The sequence below is a fragment of the Stegastes partitus genome, unplaced genomic scaffold (genome assembly GCF_000690725.1).
Source record: "Stegastes partitus isolate 25-593 unplaced genomic scaffold, Stegastes_partitus-1.0.2 Scaffold1451, whole genome shotgun sequence".
Taxonomy (NCBI): domain Eukaryota; kingdom Metazoa; phylum Chordata; class Actinopteri; family Pomacentridae; genus Stegastes; species Stegastes partitus.
Window position 1 is genome coordinate 121,549 of NW_007579182.1, and position 20,506 is coordinate 142,054.

The following is a 20,506-nucleotide window of genomic DNA, read 5'->3' on the forward strand; positions in this document are numbered from 1 at the left end:
CCCAGGTCTCACAATTTGTTGTCGATTCCCGGCCACCAGACGTCCTGATTGGCATCAGTCCCAGCAGGTCACCATGTGTCTATTTAGTCGCTTTGCACTGACTGCGTGAACGGATGTGAAGAAATTCTTCACATTTATCTGCTTTTCCATGGAGCTGAGTAGATAATACTGTGATGTGATCTTTGGATGTAACTTTTGGCTTGCAGCCCTTGTCTCTACTCAAAGAGGTCAATGACGAGGGACACACGTACAAAACAACTTCACAAATATTTGAACGGGACGGACATTTGGTTTCTGTCCCTGTTAATAATGTATATAAAAAAAAATTATTAAAATATAAAAAAAATAAGAAATAGCAGCATGAGCTATTTTAAAGACTGCAGGACACAACTTAGGTCAGATACATCAGGTAGTTGGTCTGAAAATCTCTCAGGCTCACTACTTGTTTCACTTTTGTTTGGGGCAGGGGTGTGTTTGGGGGGTGGTTGAGCCTTGGTCCAACTCTCAAATCTGGTTGGTCACCTTAAAAACCACCCCAGTTCTGCTAACATTGAAGTGAAAGTTGAGTGTATTTACACTTTACAGCAGATCTTGGCTGCACAAATGTGACTAAAGTTCTAGCTGTAGAGGGAGCTGTGTGAAGTGTCACTCTGTTTCATGGTAGGGACTCAAGGTTTCATTAGAAAATGAAATAGAAATGTAGGATTTAGCATTTTGACCCCGACCGCAGATAAAAAGATGGGTTATCTTGGTGTCTGCAACCTGACTCTGATAATGTGTGTTTCTGATCATTTCATTCAGGCCTTCATCTGTAACATTTTTTTGTTTGGTTCAGTGCACATCTGTCAGTGGAGAAAATGTTGAGTTTCTTTACTATCCATCCATTATTCAGTGTTTATCCTGTCAGACAAATCTCCCTGTTCAGTTTTGATTTACAAGAAACACAACTGGGCAGAACAACAACCGATCAGGGCAACAAAACGTGTGACGTAGCGCTGAAGTACAAAAGTGAAACCCATAGCTTATTTGGAAAACTTTTCTGATTGGCCCAGCGTGGGTAGTTCTGGGTGGAAATCTTGTATGAATGGTTGGAAGTGAAAGATGAAAGAAAATAAGACACAAGCTCTCAGAATTCTCTGATCATTACAAGGTCAAAATATTTCTTACTATTTGCCTCCAAGCTGTAAAAAAGGAAAATTAGTTCTACTTACTACCTACGTCTCTACTGAACTTTTAAACATTGCAGTCACAAAGCAGAAGACAAAAAATGTAATGATGAGCTGAGTGGTGGTGACTTGACAAATTCTGTGGTGTTGGTGTGCACTTCGCTTATCCTTTAATCTCATGTGTACATGTGTGTGTGTGTGTGTGTGTGGCAGCCCAAGTTAATAAGAATTATTAATAACATGCTGTCACACCCATTTTCCAGTAATAAAGTCCCAAACAAAGGTCAAACGTGCACCTCAGCCTGCTGCTGACAGATTAAGTAATTGTAAAGGTTTTTATTACACAATTCTGCTACTTTAAAACCAAAGTATTAGAAGAAAACAGCAACGGTAGTTTACAAAAGGACACTTGTACGTTGAAGGGGCGCAGACATTAACGTGAAGATTTAGTAAAGTGGGACATTCACAGCAGAACCGACTCAATTAATTTAAAGGTAAATAACACATTTGGAAAATTCAAGTCATCTTCAAGGTAGAGAACAATAAAGTGCTTTCATGCATTTATATTAGCATCTGACCTGTGAGAACTATTGAACCTGGAGTTATGCTGAACTGACAGATAAGCCTATAAATAAAACTTTTGACATGTACTGTGAAGCCGAGTCGTGAAAGGCAAAAATACTATAAGGCCGTACAAGTGATTAAACCAATTAAGGCTCACAGAAAAGACAGTGGCAAAAATACAACATTGATGCATTGTACAGCGTGCACATAAAAAAAGCTCTCTGCTGTGTAACTGTTCTTACCCGGGACACGCAACAGTATCGGCTAAGAAGTGCGCAGACAGATCATGGATTAGGGTTAGTGGTTATTTTGGCTGATTGTGTGCTCCGTGAGGTTTTGGGTGAAGGGTTAATTGGGTTTGATTGGATGTTATTCTTGGTTTCTGTCCGCACTGAAGTAAAGCTCCTTGTTTGCAAGAGGGCATGAATGTGCTTTTGAGAGACGGGGGCTGGATTAGCGCTGAGCTCAGGTAAGTTCAGATCAGCAGGATCACCATTGATGACGATAGTAGACATTAGTCAGGTAGGCCAGTTTGAGAGGCTTCACCGGTTCACAATGTTCCTCATTCACAAATATAGTAGCTGAATGATTGCTGCTGTATGAATGCCAAGTCACACAACACTCTAGTTTCTCTGCAGTCAACTGGCAGTAATGACCGGTAACATGGTGGCCCACACTGCTGTAAAAACTAGAGGCAGTGATGTTATAGAATACAGAAAGGATACACGTTATTTTCACAGTGTATGTATAGGTTAGAATAACACTGTACTCATCAATTGTTGAGATCAAACACAACGTCACAGGATCTAACAGGCCACGTTTAGGCTGATTATCTCAAGATCTTTAGCTGGCAGTAAAACCAAATCTGAGCACACTTGGAATATTGGTGATAATGAGTTGATTTAGCCTTGAGAATCTCGAGGGAACAATGCAGCCTGCAAAACGGGGGTCATGTGTTTGCCAAGGCTAGCTGGGCTGTTACTATCCAGCTAATGTGTTTGCATGTTTACCTCTGGATAATATGTGATTAAAGAAGTAAACTGGTTGGGCTGAAAGTGTTCTATGGTAGCCAGAGATATTCTGGCCAATGCAAGAGAGTTGGCAGAGGTGTGAAGTTGAAATCTGGTCTGGTACTAAATGAGTTTCAGTAGAAATCTGTTATCTTGTTTGCCGTTCAGCCGAACGGGAAGTCGCTCCCGATGGCAGGGAAACGCCTTCCATGAAAGCTTCGTCGCCGTTGTTGTATGAATGTGAATGGGAAACATTGTAAAGCACTTTGAGTATTTCTCTGGACGTTCTGTCAGTCATCAGTGTTGTTTTAAGTCTGGGTGACAGACCCACACGTTAAAGATTTTAAAGGGAAAATTCCTTCATGATTTAAATCAAAGACAAAAATATCTATTAAATATGAAAATTGTTCCTTAAAGGACCGCACCAGTGAGTCCGCATGTAATAACTAACCATCCGCTTAAATCTGTCATTTACCAAAATACATTTACCAAAAAGCCGCGTAGATCTCTAAATTTTCTAAAATAAATATCAGAAGATACAGCCATCTTAACATCCTGGGATTTGTCTTACAAAGGACATGTTCATATTAATCTCACAGTAATCATGATTTTGCTGGTAAACTAACTAAGCTGATGACTTCTGTGTAGCTCCGTGTTGGGCTGGTCAGCAGGACAGGTATCTCTCTGCTCCATGAAGCAAACTACAGTTCTGACCAAAACATATCAGCGAGGTGGTGGGATGCACAGCTTTGTTAACCATAGTTCATGCGTTACAAGATCACCATCGTTTGTTCCAGAGTCTGGCTGTTGATCCGATCATGCAGCAGCGCCTTCTTTCGCCTTGTCCTCGTCTCTCTCTGCTTATCTAAGAAACATTTCCTCATCAGTTTACTCAACACTGCTTCTGTGGAAAGTGTAATCATAAGAGTTCCTCTTTATCGCTAGTTTTTTCTTGAGAGTCAGTGATAAAGTGCTGCTTTGTCCAAACTACATAGAAGCGAGTCAACAAGGAAACTCAACAGGTTTTTTACCAGCCCTGTGTTGTGGTGAGATGTTTCCGGGGAAAGTTGTTGCGCTGCATTACTGATAATGGCCTAAAAAGTCGCCTACTGTTTTCTGTCAAGTGACCCCAGTCTTGCAGGTTGCTACTTGTTTCCCCCAGCTTGGCTCCTGGTGGTTTAAAATCTTATTATTTGACAGCTTGTGGCTTTTATCTTGATTTCAGCAATTTACTTGTTGAGTAGCATGTTGTTATTACCAATTAGAATTATAGTCAAAACTATAAAAACAACACCCCAACTGTAATAAACCATAATTTTTCTTGTAAGAGCTGACATCAGAGGCTTATTTTCGGCCCTAACTGCGTTACTGGTGCAGTAGAGGACCTGGGTGATCCGCCTGCGGTCGTCGATAAGGGCGTCCTGCTGGATTAGATCTGCGGTCTCAGCCGTAGCTGTGAGGACTGCGGGGGTTAATGGGGGACGAGTCTTCCCTCCCGCTCTGTCCGATCAGCTGGTAGAGACGGTGGCTGAGGTTCTGAACCTGACAGGTGCCGAGGACACACCCCACCCTCATCAGGTGGCCGTGGCCCCTCCCGCCGCCGTTGCTGGCATGGCGGCGACCCCGTGACCCGCGCTGCCAGACCGGCGCCTCCGGCAGCACATTCTGGCTTCGGTCAAGCAGAGGGTCAGACAGCTTTGGCGGGGGCTCTTTGTGAAGCAGGGCCCTCCACATGATATGCCTGTCTTCCTGGGTGATCTGGTTGTCCGCGGCAACGGAGAGATCAGACATGGTAGGCAAGATGGCGGAGTAGGAGGACTTTGGGTATTTAGAGGGTCTGGGTAAATTCAACCTGGGAAAATGAGAAAGAGAGAACACTTTTAGACACAATGCTGAATCAGGGCAGCACAAACACACACAGTCGGTCCCTATATGATGCTGCGCAGTCATGCACATGTCGCCTGCTTGAGTTTCTGCAGGAAACTGGATCGCTACAGCAAGATGAACGCCTCACAGGAAGTCAGGCTTGTACCGCAGGAATGTCCGCTCTTTTTTTCTTTTTTTTTTTCAAGAAATGAAGAAGTAGCTTGAAAGAAAAAGTAATAAGGATAGAGGAAAAAAGACAGAGAGTAGAGCAGGTGGTCTGTTTGCAGCTAAGTCATGTAGCAGCAGCATCTTTGCTGATACTTGCTGGTAAGTTTTTTGTTGTTGTTGTTTTTTACATGCATCTTAGTCAATAACTGAAAATTTAAACATCCATCCATCCATTATTTATACACCGCTTAATCTTCATGAGGGTCGTGGGGGGGCTGGAGTCTATCCCAGCTGACTTAGGGCGAAGGCACCCTGGACAGGTCACCAGTCTATCACAGGGCTACACTTAGAGACAGACAACCAAGCACACTCACATTCACACCTACGGACAATTTAGAATCACCAATTAACCTCAACATGTTTTTGGACTGTGTGGGAGGAAGCCGGAGAACCCGGAGAGAACCCACGCTGCACGGGGAGAACATGGAGACTCCACACAGAAAGATCCCGGTGCCCCCACCGGGACGCGAACCGGCGACCTTCTTGCTGCGAGACAACAGTGCTAACCAACTGCACAACATTTAAACTGACAGCTAAAAATATCTACTAGTGACCCCTAAAGGTTGCTCTGCTTCCTGCACCTAACCGGAGCAAAGCCGTTAAAACCAACTGAGGCGAGAACCAGCTAATGCTGCCGTCATCAACACGGTTAAAAAATAATATTCCCAGTTAATAACAACACTGTGTGAGCTGGTAAATCTTACAACAGAGCAGCAAAAAAAAAAAAACAGAAGAAGAGGGCAAGAGAGTGACAGAGTACAGAGCACAGTGTGGATAAGAGGCTCCAACACTCCTCCTGAGTGTGTTCTAAGTGCTTTCTTTCTCACCTCCCTGCTGTCTCGCCAACTTTTTTTCTCATCACAATACCCATTTTTAATTTAATTTTTTTATTCAAGCACACATTCTCTCGGACGTTCAAGAGTTCAGCTGCGAGAGACAGCTGGTCAGAAGTTATGCAATGGTTAGTATGGATCATGTAACGTAGCAGTAAGTAAATTAACAGCAACACAGTAATCAGTTAACTTGTGAGCTTCTACACTGATGATGTAACCAAGTGGTTGAAAAAAGACTGGAATTTAAAGTACAGCTGCGGGCACACTGTATCTAACAAGAAAACACCACGGTATACTGGAATATAGCAGTGAAAGCTCTTAAAAGTGGGATATGATGATGAATAATTGTATTCCTGTGTTAGCTGTGTTACAATAAGACAGGCTGCAGTCAACACAAATTCTGCTCCTAGATAGTTACTTATTGACTGTAGCATTTAGCTGAAAAAAGGCCTCCTTCAGCAACCTTGACAACCAGATGATGTGCAATATTTGCAAAAAGTAAAAGAAATCCCTTTCTGTGTGTGTGTGTAAATGTGTACACACACACCTCACTATTCACAATTGTTGCCTATTCAGAAGGTAGGAAACAAAGAATAAAGGGAGATCAATGGAAGAAGCAAGATAATGTTTGTTTGTTTGGTGTGAAAAGTGGGCCAAATTACCATATGATCTTTATCCTGTAACTAATCCTGACTGGTATTCTGATCACTCTTCTGGCCGGACACCTTGAGCTCTCACTGCCAACACATTCATTCATTCACTCACTCACTCACCCACCATTGTGTGTTATACCAGTGACTTTAAGCCTGTGAGATTTGAATTGGTTTTAATTGATGGTGAATGAGCCACACACACACACACACACATATACACACACTGGCATAAAGTTGCTTGGTGCAGCATTAGTGGGCACACACGTGCAAGTGGCATGTGACTGCCCAGGCAACAAACGATGTTTACCAATGGAAAAACCTGCACACATACAGTGCACAGTTCAGTCAGTGTATGCTCCACACGTGAATGCCCTCACCTACAGGTGTCTGCCTAAAGTCTCTCATACACTCAAAAACACACTTGCACACACTTACTCACACACATGCATGGCTAAAAGGCCACCTGTGGTGAGGTTTAAAACACATTTGTCCCTGGAGGGAAAGGCACTTGGCGCCACGGTGCCTCCAAGTCAGAGGAAATGTAGGCCACTGAACTGCTTGCCAGTGTCTGAACACAACCAGGACAGGTAGGCTGCATCTGTATTAACTCACTAACGCGCTGAAGAGAAGGACTGTGCCAAGGATGCATCTGCAAAACTGTGTAATAATATATACCGTATATTTCCCCCTGTTGCAACTAAGGAGGCTGAAATGAGATTCAGACTTGCATTTGGATTAACTTTATAGTGCTGCTTTGACTTTTTGAAGGAACATATACGATCGTGATTGAACAAGGAAGAGCTGCAGCAAAGCCAGATGTGTGACACCATGACTGATGGTCGATGTCTTAACCTACAGTTTATGGATGCTCCATTATTAGATTTTTTTGTCCACTTGGTCTAACCAAGTTGTAAACAAAACGATGACATGTTCTCTCCTTTCAAGGCTACGTCCACACTCACGCATTTTTGCTTAAGGATGCCTAATTTCCGTCTTGTGTCCACACTGCTCGGGTGTTTTAAGACCCCTAAGGTGAAGATTTTTGGGAATGCTGTTGGTCTCTTTTTAGTTTGATACCTTCAGGAATGTACTTTAGTCTGTATGGACAGAAATAGAGACTTTTGGAAACGATGATCCACACACCCATGTTAGCTTCCTGTTTAGGTCTGATCAGCCACCACGTGTCCTTCTCTGGTTTGTCACGCGTCTGTCACGTGACTGTTTTTCCAGAAGATGTCAGCCTGGACTGCCAGCGACATTTCCACCTCATTGTCAGTCCAACCAAAGAAACTTGTGGTCCAACTTCACACCATTGCTGTTTTTCCTAACAGAGCAACCAACCTTCTGCTTCGTGAACGGTCATGTGATATACTGTACGTTTTCAGGCGGGTTAGTGTGGACGGAGATTATTTCTGACATTTGATACTGGATAGAGATCTAGAGTTTTTTTGTATATGTAACACATACAGGGAAACACTGCTGATCATTTGGAGTTGTGTTTTTAGTTCCGTGATGAATATATTAATATATCCACTCACTCTTCTTTCCCTTAGTTCCCACTAACTATTGACAGAAACATCTCTTTAGCTGCTAAATGCTCCACAATTTCCACCTTTGTTTCCAACTGTGTGTGCCATCTAATGCAGGGCAGGTAGTGTACAGCGGCGGTAAAGTGACACAGAACCAAAACCTGTAAGATGCTGGAAAGCCTCAATGAGTTCATCACTCTACGTGGTAACAGGCTTATAGCAGCTTTAAAGTTTGTTCTTCATCTTAAACAAAAGCAGCGTGATTGTATCAGTCTTCAGAAAAGGGAGTCGCCCGATGACTAAAGATTTATTCCAAGAGGAATCGAAACCTGGACACTTAAGAGCGCTGCCGAAGAACAACTTAACGTACTTTGTAGTGAGATAAATGATATTCTCTGCCTCAGCCTGAAGAGTTTCTCTGACATAATCAAACGCATCTGTGTGAGAATCTCCCGCTGACCCAACACATCACAAGACAGTTCACCGCTTAATACATCTTTCTTGTTCTGCTCTGTTTCTTCCTGCGTGTGAATTTTACCGCAGGGCAAGGATGTGTGGTGGCTTGATTAGTGCTGTATATTTGTCTGCGCAGAACATGTTAAATGCACTATGGTATGGCGAATTTAATAAATGTCTCTTTTTATTTCGTGGTGTTGAACTGAGACTTCGGGCCCTGGTGGTGCTGCCAGATGACGCAGGAGTGTGGAATTCGTGGTGATTGACTGTGTGGGGGTGATAATGTATTTATACACTTGTTTTCTTCTTCATTTTACAGTTAGTATAAGACACAGACCTTGTCACATCTCTGTAATTTGACTGGTGTGGTAGATGCATGGGAACCGGCTCATTTACACCTGATCAGACAAGGCATGATCAGCTTCTGAGAGTGTTATAAGCTTTCAAGTTAGCCTTATTTACGTCTGTTTCTTGCTGCATGCTTGCTGGAGCGCAGAATCATTAGGTTTTTTTAGATACTTTGTTCATACACAAGTTACCTTTTCTGTTTTCCACAACTTAAACAGAAACATCTCTAGCAATGGCATCCTCGTGCATGCATTGCTCTAGTCAAGGAAGCCAGCTGTTTTTATGCAGCTGAGTTGCAACATATAAGATTTATTTACACCTGCCACAGGAAAGAACATGCAAATAGTTCTTAAAATGTATAACTGTAATAAACTTTGCATGATGGGAATATATGAGTAGAGGTTCTCTGTTGTGGTCTGTGTTTTCTACTGCGACTTCTTGTGTGTGTGTGTGCAGATGAGGATGTGAACCTGTGGAGAGTCTGAGACCAGAAGGAGATTCTCCAGCATTCCTCCCAAGTTAGAGCGCAGCATGAGGTTGTCAAACTGAACACACATACAGCCACACACACACATACACACACACACACACACCATCCTGTCGTAACTCCTCCAAACTACTTTGCGCAAACAAAACTTTTTGTCCCGATCAGAACCCCGCTGTTCCACTACCAGTTTTCTCCCCATCTTGCTCTTTCTATCTTTTCTATTTTCCAGCAGGATCCTTAATTTTTCTTTTTTTCCCAGCTTTTCATTCTTTAGAAGTGTTTTGTGAAGTGCCAGTGGCAGTATTGCGTTACATCCATCAGTGTTGAATCACACTGAGATGCTCGCTCTTTTCCTCCCCGACACCTACTGAACCTATTAAAACCCTTTCTTATTTATATAATATGACATATATAATGCAAAAATCACATGAATAATTCTGTATAGCAGACATGCAGAGAGTTCCAAGGTTTCATCAGTTCACTAAAGAGGCTCTTCTTTGTCTCCCACGATTATTATTATACTAATATCCCACTTAACCTCATGTTCCTTTAAGCACTTAAACAATAGGATAAGTGTATTTACAGTAATATGGGATTAAAGCGTTATAAAAAAAAAAACTATGAACTATAGAGAAATCCTTCTTACGTAACTCAGACTCAGTGATCCTTTCTCTCTCTTTCACACACACAACACAGAGCAACAAGTTTTGTGTGACTACATTGTCGACACTAGTAGAAAATAAAGTGGTGATGCATGGGTCTGCATGTGACGGTTATTTTGAACGGCGTGCTGCTGTGCCTCCTCCCATCACAAGATGTTCTCAGGTCTGAGTTGCACATTATCACGACCTCCAAGCTGCTGTCCGTGGCGTGAGTGTGTGTTATTGTAGTCTGCCTCATTCAGGCTGCCCGTTTGCTGCGCGGCCCCTCGGTATGCACACCTTGTCCCAAATCCCACTAAATCACCCTCACCTTTGTCTCACCTCCTGCTGCTAAGAGGAATTACCTCATTCGGCTGCTGGACCCTTTTTTTTTTCCCCCTCACATTAATGAATGGCAAACAACTGTTGCCCTTCACCACTGTCATAATTACACATAAAACTATTATGTCCTGATGGTAATATTGATTATACATGTGAGAAAAATGCCCACATCAAGTTCCTACATTCAAAGAAAAGAAGGAAAAAATGAACAATTGCAGAACCAAAATTGCAGTGCACTCTTGCTTCATAAAGGACTTAAGCGATTAACTGATTACCAAGATTGTTTGTTAGCATTAACTACTATTTTAAACAGCTGATTAACCAAATGTTAATATTTAAATGGATAAAGGTTATAGGATGCGGTGTGGTTTTAAAGAAGCGTTTGTAGGTATGTAGTTCAGATTTAGACAACATAAATAAAATGGACTCAACTTTGTTATTATTATGAAGCTTTTAACAATAATCCCTACTTTTATGTACAAAAATGAAATGAAGAAGATTTGGATTTCAAAGATGTAGCACCACCTGTTGTATGACAATGAATGTGTCACAACAGGAGGGATTAAGTTTGTTATTTCTTTCTATTATTGCTGCTATTTCCTAATTTTAGTCACTGGAACTCACCCTGTTGGTACACAGACCCACTAAAAGTCTCTATCTTATTTTTCTGTCCTTTTACATTTTCCCAGCAGCAAAAATCTTGATTTAAACACTTTGCAAAAGACAAAAGTTTTTGTAGCAGAACATCAGCAATCGGTGGTACCTGTGTCTGTGAGTCCTCTGCAGAGCCAGAGCCCGGGACTGGACCTCCAGAGGCAGGAGGCCGAGCAGCAAGCACAGCCACGCCGGGATGAGGGCGCACATGGCGGCGTAGCGGAGGCGCACTGTCCGGTAGGAGGCGGATGTCAAAAAAAAAATAAAAAAAAATATCAATACTGTATTAAAATCTTAGAAATAAAAGTAGAAAAACAAGCAATAACCGCTGCGTAGAAAAAGTCAAAATAGCGGCTTTCTAAGTGCTATCTAACAGGTAGACTGTCCCGTCCTGATGAGAGGCTTCAGCAGCATCATCTCTGCCGCATCTTCTGCTCACTGAGCTGCTCGCTGTTATCCGACCAGAGAACTCCGGAGTTCATTGGGGCGCACTTGGAGAGCAACAGGAGCTCTGCCGTTTATAAAGCCTGATTGGAGGAGGAGGAGGAGGAGGAGGAGGGAGGAGGAAGGCTTATTGTCTGTCCCACTCCAGCCTCCAATGAACACCACAACCTAATTAAACCTCAGTAGCTGCAGTGTTGAGGAAGTTCATTTTCCATATTTGCTTTATTGGATGTTGTTTGTTTGTTTGTTTGTTTGTTTTAACATGTGAGTGGGGTGGTGACCTTATAGATGTCCTTGTGGATTTTCTTATTGGATTTAGTTTCCTTTTACACGGTGAACTTATTGGCGGCCAGAGTGAGCTTGACCCACTTAGAAAAGAGCTGCTGAATCAAAGCAGTTAAACCCTCTGCAATACACTGAGAATATTTTATTCACAGTAACACAACCTGCTTATGTTTTAATGTCGAAACACAAGCGATGACGTGGGGTTTTCACACAAAACTCAGTATATGTCTGTAAGTCGTACAGTATTTGTTTTACAAAATATAAAACTGAATTAATATTCCACTGATTTACAGGCTTTCAACCAAAATAAGTCGCAATAACATACTTTACATTTTAAAAAGACCATATTATAGTTTACTTTTTGTATGTTTTGTGTGTATAAAGGCACCTGGAATTGGAAAGAAAAAAGTGGCTAAATATATTTATATGCACCTGTGGCGTTTCACATCTACTTTGTGTTTAATGTTTTTTTAAATGGACACGTGAGAAGTCAGACTTGTGTTTGCTGCTGGACAAAAGGACATCATGCATGCGGGATATTGGCTGTTGAAAAGCTGCTAAACAAAGATCCAGCTGGACTCGACTAACAAAGCTATTAAAAGAACAGCAGTAGTGCTATTTGGGTCTAGAGGTTTAAAACAAAAGCTTGCAGTTGTTAGTGAGAGCTTAAGGTGTGGACCGCTGGTCACAAACTGGCAGGTACCATTATCCCTAAATAATTAGCTCGCAGTAAAACTGATGAGAGATGGAAGTTCTGGTTCCCAACGGAGAAATCAAATTATTTATCAGGCAGATAGATGGCAAACTAGAGGAAAAGGAAGTGTCTCAGTGCTTCTTGACATCTCCAAGTCTCTGATAGTCTGCTGGAGGGATCTGTCAAAAGATGTTGATGACGATGGTGGTGGAGAGCATTGTCCAACATGTTACGCAAAAATCTCCAGTGGGTGTTCAAATGGGTTGAGAAGTACTGACTTCAGAAGTCATAGCGTATGATTCACATCATTTAGTCACCAGTGACCTCTCGTGCCCTATAGGCGGAGGTATTCGTCAAAGGTGTATCATCAAGTATTTGTGTAATTGTCATCGCGGGTGAAGCCGCTCCCATCAGACTAGAAATGTTTCATCACAGGTCAAAGGGGATCACGCAGATTTACTTTGTATTGATTCGCAGTGACCCTTTTCGTTAAAGGGATGATTGGATCTAAACCATGCCAGCAAAATGCCCTCCCACAGCACAACGAAGCCACCGGATCCCCTCACTGAAGGGGTAACGGGTTCAGCTTTTTCCTTTAATTTCTCATCTGTCAGCGCGTACAATAAAAGCTTTGTCAGTCTGGATTTCTGGTTCTTGTGACATTTATAAAGTTAACTGCAAAAACTGACATTTACCTTCTCAACTGAACGTGATTCAATCTCAATAAAAACGATGGCAAAAAAACAGCAAAAATAAAACTAGAATAAAACCATAGATGACTGCTGGGCACATGCAGATCTTTTGTGCGAGTACAGCAGTTGTTTCTGCATTTATGTGGTGACTCAGTGTGTCTGCCTTCTGTACAGCTGCTGTTTCTCTAGATGTGGATTAAAGAGATGACATTGAACCGTAACCCGCGTGTTCCCGATCTGCAAGGAGTTACTGGATTTATCCGAAGAGCTGGGACAAGGTTAACTGGTCAAGTTAAGTGAGTTGTCTTTGATTTTGTCTCATGAAATATCTCTTTAGGGCCATAAATAACCAGATTTACCTGAAATCTTTGCGCTTTAAAGATACCAGATGGGGAGTTGTGAATTGATTTTTCTTCACAAAACGAAAAGGTCAGAAACCCAAGCTGTAACCCAACCTCTGGAACTCGTGACACACTTTTTGAGAAAGATTTATTGTGTGTGTGCGTGTGTGCAGGCAGTTTAATATAATTGTGTAACAGTGCAGGACAGCCAGTTTGTTCCTTGATTAATAAAAGTTCAAAGAAGTAAAGAAAGTAAAAGGCACAGAGAGGTAGTCTCCCCCACTGGTTGCAGTGATCCTGCTCTCCTCACTTTCCTTGTAAAAGAACAATTTTTCTTTTCTTAGCTGTGCTGCAGGACACAGATGAGAAGCTCAGAGTCTGAACCTGATTAAAAGAATGCTCTGTATGTGGAGGTGGCTTCAGGCCTTAATTAAAGTGCCGTGTGTGTGTGTGTGTGTGTGTGTGTGTGTGTGCGCACTTGTCTGTGACTCAGCAGTTTGAAGTAATACCGTCTAAGCTCAGTTTCCAACACGGCGAGCCTCAACTCAGTCCAACATGTGCATTAACACATCTCCTATCTGTCCGAAGAACAAACCTCTGTGTGTGTGTGTGTGTGCATGTCCACACTATCCAGACTTATCCTCCCTCCCTCTGATCCCTCGGCAGGCAAAGAAAGATGCTTTGGCTCCCATAGGAAAGTTTCAATTTCAGTCTTTGTGTCTGCTGGACACCTCGGGCTGAAATCAGAGAGGAAATCAGATGTCTGGCCACATTCAGGATCTGTGAGTATAATCTTAAGATACGAAACAAATCAACCCAACACACATTCAATGCATAGTTGCGCCTCTTTGACCGAGTCTCTCTCTCCATTGAGGGATGGTTTTGTACTGATTTAGCTCTTGTTGTAAGCTAATGAAGAAAAATCTCAGCTTGTGAAGATCAAAACGTGATATTAAATCTGATGAGTCCTGATGTGTTACACATAAAAGAGACTGTATTAAAAGCAGAACATTTGTTCATGGAGTGCATTGATGAAATCGATTATTAATTCATCATTTGAACATAATTTGCACAGAAACTGCAGCTACATTGAGAATCTTCTGCCAATGAAACATTTTTTTCTGTTTTCAGTGGATCAGTCATGTCTGTACTCTTGATAGCAATAGAATCATAATGAAGCAAATGCAGGGATTTATAGAAAACAAACAATAAAAACTGAGTCCTAAAATTTTCTTAAAATCTTTTCAAATTTGTTAACAACAAAATATCCATCCATCCATCCATCCATCCATCCATTATCTATACACCGTTTAATCCTCACTAGGGTTGTGAGGGGCCAGAGTCTATCCCAGCTGACTTAGGGTGAAGGCAGGGGACACCTTGGACAGGTCACCAGTCTATCACAGGGCTACACTTAGAGACAGACAACCAAGCACACTCACATTCACACCTACAGACAATTTACAATCACCATAACAAAATGTGATTGCTTAATGCAACTTTGAATTATTCTCCCAACCTATTACATTGAAGTTCATCCCTTGTAGATACTACAACGTCATTGATGTTTTGTTGTTATCTCATTTAGATTGTACAGTGCTTGTAATTCTAATGAAAGCATACTTCAGTTTTTTTTTTCTAACATCTTTCCATTAGTGTGATGGCCTTTGATGCCTCTGTGTGGTGAAATAAGGGACTACATGCTCACAGAGAAAGAAAAAACGACCACACAGTACCGCAGTCCTCAATTCTTTCATCATTACCTTCCTTTTTTTTTAAAATATATTCTCAGTTTTAGGTGAAGTCCTGTCAAACTATAACACATATCCTAACACATATGGTGGTGTTATGTTTGAAAAGCTCTAATTTGTAGAAAAGCATCCGCTTACTTATAGTAGATTCTCGTTTTTAAACAGAAATCTGATCATGTCATGTCAACAACTATAACGATAATTAGAATAAATAGTTATAGACAACACAAAATCTAATCACATTGATATGAATGAGTGTCAAAAATATAGGAGGCACCAGTGGAGAAGATCAATGCAATAACAATTTCCATTTAATTTCAATTTGCTAGAAGCTGAAGTCTTTATAAATGATTTTGTCCTTTTAGTTTGACACAACACACAGAAATATCTTTTTCCAAAGTTCAGAGTTTTGGGGACAGTCAATGAGCACTTAGATTTCAGATTATATCTCGAACCTCAAACAAGGCTCATAAAAACCATCAAGTAGAGGTTTAGCGACGTTAAAATGGCCACGTAAACAATAATCAGGCAGTCAGACAAGAGATGACCATCAAATCCAAGAATACATATGACAGTGATGAGACCTAATGGCACCCAGGGACAAATCTCAAATCATATATGGATTTTAGACACTAATCACATGGCCTAAACATTACTGCAGTTATCTAGCAGTGAAAAAAATCCAGCAGATACCAAGTTTTTCCTTGGTGAAAAAAAAAAAGGAAGCTAGTTTTTGATATAAAATCCAAGCTAAAGATTAATCTAACGTCTTTGGCTCCGTCTTCATTATAATAAAGTTGTATTCTATGGACATTTTAGTGAAATGAGAAAAATCTCAACCTTCCTAATCACATAAAGCTCACATACAGCTGACATGTAGCTCACATGAGAAAATACAGAGCCATTAGTCGAGGTTAAGAAGGTTTCTCCTTTAAGTCTTCAGTATGTCTCCTGTCTCACCTGTTTCTCAAAGTGAATAGGAGAAAAATATGAGAAACATATTTTTTAAAACATGCTGCAAGGTGGCTCGGTGGTTAGCAGCAAGAAGGTCGCTGGTTCGCATCCCAGTGAGGACACCCAGGATCATTCTGCTTGGAGTCTCCATGTTCCCCCGTGCAGCGTGGGTTCTCTCTGGGTTCTCCGGCTTCCTCCCACAAAGTCCAAAAACATGTTGAGGTTAATTGGTGATTCTAAATTGTCCGTAGGTGTGAATGTGAGTGTGCTTGGTTGTCTGTCTCTAAGTGTAGCCCTGTGATAGACTGGTGACCTGTCCAGGGTGTCCCCTGCCTTCACCCTGAGTCAGCTGGGATAGACTCCAGCCCCCCGTGACTCTAGTGAGGATTAAGCGGTGTATAGATAATGGATGGATGAATATCAGACAAAATCAAATCTAAAGTAAGGCTGAAGTGAAAGAGAAAGCTTTGTGTAGTACAATTTTCCTCTGGGACATCTTTTTCACTCTGTGTAGTGTTTATTTGAACCAAGGTTAGTGCTGAAATGTGAAAAAGCTCGATGATCAGACTTGTCCTGTGTGCAGACAAAGGCTGTTTAACTTTCACTGTATGCCTGTCTGTTTTTGCGTTTTGCCCTGACAGTGAAACAGAGAGTCAAATGAGAATGACATCATGCTCTGAGTATCCGTTTACTTTCACCCCTGGATATTATTTTTGGTTTCTGTGAGTGACAGCAAGAAATCCAGACAAAAGCAACTTATCTCTTGTCAAATTGCCCGCGGTGCTGTCTGAGGAATACAAACATGTCTTCTGGGAACAGCGCAGCTCCTGATTTACGTCTCAATTACATTAGATTACAGCGGCTCTCGAATGTCCTCCTTTGGAAATGCATTCATTAGCATTGTGTAAAATTCACAAAGACTGGAGTGTCTATTGTGAAGCCAAATAGAATTCTGTCATTTTCTCTTGACTACATTAGTGGTGATATCATTTCTTTTATTTTTAGCCTATAGTTTGGATTTTTGGGAAATTACATCATTAAAAGTATATCAAATTAGACGTTAAAGGTTCCTGTTTGTGTTCTATTCATGGATGCACAGACAGTTTTTGCTGGATTACTTTGACAGTGAAGAAAACTTGAAATTTTTCTGCGACTTATGCAGTGATGAGGCCTGGTGTCTCCCTTTGATTTTTAAGTGAATTTATGGACATTTACTGGAGATAATGGTAACCTTGGAAAGCATAAGTCATATAAAAAGGCCTGTCTGTTTTCTTCAGAGATTTTTTCATTAATTGTACCAATCCAGAGGGAGGTCGGAGCGACCTGACGGGATTTAGTCCGTCTGCTTTAAGGACACTTTGATGAGGTGAGATTTACTAAAATAGAAAACCTGCAGATCTGGCAGAAAAGAGGTATTTTCTCTCATTTCTCTAACAACCAGGCAGAGATTACAGTGCTAATGAGCCAGCAGGTGAATAATGTAAAGGACAGAATTTATTTTTTTTTAAATAAAGACTCCACGAGGAGAGACTGACTTTGAAATGGAAAAGTTACCTTCCTTAAGAGTGTTCATGTCTAGACTGAATAGGGTTGTAGCATTTTGATACACACTGTGGTCCTGTAATTTTCATATAAAGAGAGTGACAGTGGGCTGCTCGGTGGTTAGCACCATCGCCTCACAGCAAGAAGGTCGCCAGTTCGCATCCCGGTAAGGACACCTGGGAACTTTCTGCGTGGAGTTTGCATGTTCTCCCCGTGCAGCGTGGGTTCTCTCCGGGTTCTCCGGCTTCCTCCCACACAGTCCAAAAACATGTTGAGGTTAATTGGTGATTCTAAATTGTCCGTAGGTGTGAATGTGAGTGTGCTTGGTTGTCTGTCTCTAAGTGTAGCCCTGTGATAGACTGGTGACCTGTCCAGGGTGTCCCCTGCCTTCACCCTGAGTCAGCTGGGATAGACTCCAGCCCCCCGTGACCCTAGTGAGGATTAAGCGGTGTATAGATAATGGATGGAGATTGACAGTGCAGGTAAAAATGTGATGCACGCTGGATTCCTCTTCTGGCAGCAGGTGGTGCTGCTGTCAAGCCAAAAACCTGGAGGTGTGCTGAGAAACAACAGCAGCAGTCTCTGCAGGATCAAATTCAATTTTTGATATTTAATAGTTTCTAGAAAAAGCAAATCCATCTTTTTAAATCCATCGGACAGTCAATATGTCACAAATGTTTACTACAGAGTACAGAATCAGACATGAAGGTGCAGAGAAACGTTTCCTTACAAATGAGATTATACAGCATTTGCATCAACTGAGGGGGTTTTGCAAATGTTCAAAATACAATGATGGCACCAAGTGGGTTTGTTTGGCTACTTTTTTTTTTTTTTTTTTTTTTAAAGAAAACCCAAAAAGTTAACAAGGTTTTTTATTACAGCGTCTTACAGTGAGGAAGACATGAGTGACCTTGAAGATCTTGACCTTATCAACGATGCACCGTTAGGTTAAAAAAAACATGCAATATTAGGTTCACACAAATAACTGATAGCAGCTATATACAGCAAGGGGCTAGATACTCTGATTTCCTTTTTTCTTCATATTGTAAAGTAAGTTTTAGTTTGGCTCAGATCGGCCACAGAAAACCAGCTGCAACAAATAAATAAGAGAGTGTTGAGAACAACGTACAGCCTTGGGTTCAGCCTTGCTGTCCCAGCGCTGTGATGAGGTCCTGCAGTGGCTCAGTGTCCTCCGGCTCCAGCAGCGCATGTTGCCGGCAGAAGAGCGTGAGGTGTATGAAGAGTGTGTTGAGGTGTGGGTGCAGGCCCATAGCGAGTGCCTCTCTGTAGTGAGACCAATAGATGTGAGCCAGAGTCCTGAACAGCAGCAAAAACACCTTCTGGACCAGAAAGACGAAGCCATTCGGAAATACTGAACCTAGTGAAGGAGAGAGGAGATGACAGCGTTGAAACGAAACTAAAGTGTGATGTTGAGTAATGGAACATGTATGATATACATTTTACCTGCTTTAGTGGGGAACACATCTTCATCAGTCAGTAGCTCCTGAATGTATGACATGGCGTAGTCAAAGTAAAGCGGAGCAGAGCATTTCAGCTTCCTGCCGTGGTCGTCAGTCCAGAAATAAACCCTGACAACAGAAATGATTAAGATGCATAAAGGTGGATGTTCAGCTTTATAGAGGAAACAACACAATCTACGTTAGATGTTTTTTAAAGGATAAATATTAAGATATGTTAGAAGGAAGAGACTCGCCACTTAAAGAATCCTGGATAGAAATCTATGAAAGAACACCAAATATCATGGTTGGATGACACATGCCCCACCAGCCCCCCTAAAACACCAATCATCTGCTCTGTAACAGTGAAAATGGAAAACATTCAGCCAATCGTGTTGTTGCACTGACTCAAGTGTAACAAAACTGCACAGCAGAAGTTTATCCAGAAGGGAAGAATGCTTTTTAAACCTTAGTTTGAGGAAGTCTTTGTTGGATTTGATCAGTTATTCTACAAATGTAGTTTTTATGTCTTGGTAATCACTGAAAATTGCACGTATGACTCTCTCCCCATTCTTGCTAGTTAGATAACTGCTCTAGGGCATAACCAAGACTCGCCTGTAGGGAATTACGACCACTCTTGGGACACCTGACAACTAGAATCCATCTACATCTACTGATAAATGCATGAGATGAAACCGACAGCCCTGCTCGAGGGATAACTTCGATTGTTTCGCTGCCGTTACATTAAGCTGTTGCATTTCCAGAGGGTCGGCCTCACACATGTGTAAACAAACCACTGCGCCGGATAAATCAGCCGTATGATTAGGTCAGCAGGCGGGTTGACCCAAATGCAGGTAGCAACAATTCAGGTGACTGACGCCTGTGTGCACTTGAGGTCTGACTCATAGAAATGTAAAATGAATCATGTAAACATCACGACTTTTGAAACACTGCAGGAAGCTGTTTGCATGCTGTTTTGGGTGATTCCTCAGTTCCCTGAATCTACACAACAGAGGAAGAGAGAGAGTGCAAATTGACACATAGAGGCACATTAAAGGGAAATACACCAGGCTGGAATAAACTGGAGTTATCCTTTGAAGCTAATAACTGTGAGGTTTGACTGGGTGAGATCTGTGTGTGTATGTGTGTGTGTGTGTGTGTGTGTGTGTGTGTGTGTGTGTGTGTCAAACAACATCGATATCCATCATAACTCAAGTTTAGTTAGTTTCATTCGAACAGGAGATACACAACAAATATCTACTTCTGTTTACCAGTTGTCAGACCTAGAAATAATTTAGAAAGAATTCAGAAGTTTTCCCTCCAGCGTCACTGTTTTTCACTGTTTACAATCCCAGTTGTTTTGCAGCATGATTACTGAAGAAGGCATGGAAATTATTACCACGAAAAAAATAGATATTGAGGCACAATGATGGAGGTGAACAGAATTGTATTTGTGCAGCCATGTGGAGGATTCAAGAACAATGGGTCAACTCTGTCAATAGTTTGCATTGGTACTATTTTTAAAATATTGTTTACTGCCTGCTCTCTGGATGGACCAAATGAAACAGT

The 20,506-nt window shown here is 41.6% G+C and overlaps 2 protein-coding genes across 3 annotated transcripts in view; both read right to left on the reverse strand.

Moving 5' to 3' along the window:
- Positions 1–889: 889 nt before the first annotated feature.
- Positions 890–20,506, reverse strand: part of LOC103370600 (MOB kinase activator 2) — a 22,228-nt gene continuing 2,611 nt past the window's right edge. Inside the window, exons 4-6 of one of the 2 annotated variants that reach the window (XR_520898.1) lie at positions 18,945–19,069; positions 18,345–18,858; positions 890–900 (exon numbers count right to left, since the gene is read on the reverse strand). Coding sequence is in view for 1 of the 2 variants with exons in the window: in XM_008299714.1 (XP_008297936.1) it covers positions 18,620–18,858; positions 18,945–19,069 (364 nt within the window). In the remaining variant the exon portion in view is untranslated. Of the gene's footprint in view, positions 901–18,070; positions 18,859–18,944; positions 19,070–20,506 lie in introns of those variants that run through there. The other variant, XM_008299714.1, reaches the window with a different exon arrangement.
- On the reverse strand, positions 4,184–11,043 carry adm2b (adrenomedullin 2b). The gene is made up of 2 exons (XM_008299715.1): positions 10,887–11,043; positions 4,184–4,592 (listed from the first exon to the last, which is right to left on the reverse strand). Exons 1-2 carry the CDS (start codon positions 10,985–10,987, stop codon positions 4,184–4,186), a joined length of 510 nt encoding a protein of 169 aa, XP_008297937.1. The 5' UTR covers positions 10,988–11,043.

Bases quoted from the DNA above. Each gene is read 5' to 3' on its own strand.
- adm2b (XM_008299715.1), bottom strand. From the start codon at position 10,987: ATGTGCGCCCTCATCCCGGCGTGGCTGTGCTTGCTGCTCGGCCTCCTG. The intron at 4,593-10,886 runs GTACCACCGATT...TCATTTTCCCAG, and splicing joins CAGAGGACTCACAGACACAG to GTTGAATTTACCCAGACCCT.